The sequence below is a fragment of the Emiliania huxleyi genome, assembly GCF_000372725.1.
Source record: "Emiliania huxleyi CCMP1516 unplaced genomic scaffold EMIHUscaffold_51, whole genome shotgun sequence".
Classification (NCBI taxonomy): Eukaryota; Haptophyta; order Isochrysidales; family Noelaerhabdaceae; genus Emiliania; species Emiliania huxleyi.
The window spans coordinates 174,724-175,668 of NW_005198167.1; the positions used below are offsets into that span (position 1 = coordinate 174,724).

General features: G+C 69.7%; 1 protein-coding gene across 1 annotated transcript in view; it reads right to left on the reverse strand.

Annotated features, from left to right (window-relative positions):
• Positions 1-945, reverse strand: part of EMIHUDRAFT_416309 (hypothetical protein) — a 2,114-nt gene that overhangs the window by 288 nt on the left and 881 nt on the right. Inside the window, exons 2-4 of the mRNA XM_005766432.1 lie at positions 707-759; positions 518-635; positions 68-353 (exon numbers count right to left, since the gene is read on the reverse strand). Of these exons, the coding sequence (XP_005766489.1) occupies positions 68-353; positions 518-635; positions 707-759 (457 nt within the window). The remainder of the gene's footprint in view (positions 1-67; positions 354-517; positions 636-706; positions 760-945) is intronic.

Genomic DNA, 945 nt, shown 5'->3' on the forward strand with positions numbered 1-945 from the left:
CTCTGGTTCTCCGCGTCCATGACAAGTATATGCTCTGGGGAGGAGGGGGGGGATAGGCTCAGCTCACCGGGCGTGAGCGCGGCGACGTGCGCCTGCAGCTGCGCCACGGTGTGGGAGTGGTTCGCCTTGACGAGCTTCCGCGAGCCGTCGTGCAGACGGACCTGCAGCGTCGTCGTGGGCTGCGACTCGTCCAGCACCAGCTCCGCGGCCTCGGGCGGCGGCGCCGCTGAGGAGGAGGAGGAGGCCTCGTCGCGCATCGTGCGTCCCTCGCCGCCGAAGGGCTTGAGCGTGGCGGGCGGGGGCTTGTACGGTTCGCCAGACTTGTCGATGAGGTGCACGTCCGACTCGGCACCCTGTTCACAGCTGGAGGTGTGAAGAGACGCTGTGCACGACCAGGAGCCCGACCAGCGGCGCGGGTGGCGGCGGCGGGAGTGGCGGCGGAGTCGGAGGAGGGGGCCGAGTCCCCAGATGTCCCCAGTTCTCCCCAGATCTCCCCAGATCTGTCCAGAGTTGGCGCCTCCTCGGCGGAGAGCTCCGACGGAAGCCGCCCCTCGTTGATGTCGCGCATGAAGGAGGCGTTGGCGGGGTCGGAGGTGTCGCGCAGCGGACCGTCGTCCACGGAGAAGCCGTTTGACCTATGGACGTGTCTCGGACATGTCGCGGACGTGTCGCGGACGCGTCCGACCGAAGAGAAGAGCCGCCGGACCAGAAGGTGATCGTGTGCTCTGTCGGGCGCGCGGGCAGCGCGGCGCCGGGGACCTGCGTGGGCGAGGGGTGGAGGGTGGGTGAGGAGTGGAGGGTGCGGGCGAGCTGGGAATGGACGGGTGCGGGCGAGTGCGGAGGTGGGGGAGTGGGAGGGTGGGAGGTGGGAGTGGAGGGGTGCGGGCGGGGAGCTGAGCGAGGAGGGGAGGACGGAGGAGGGACAAGTGGAATGCAAACGCTTAG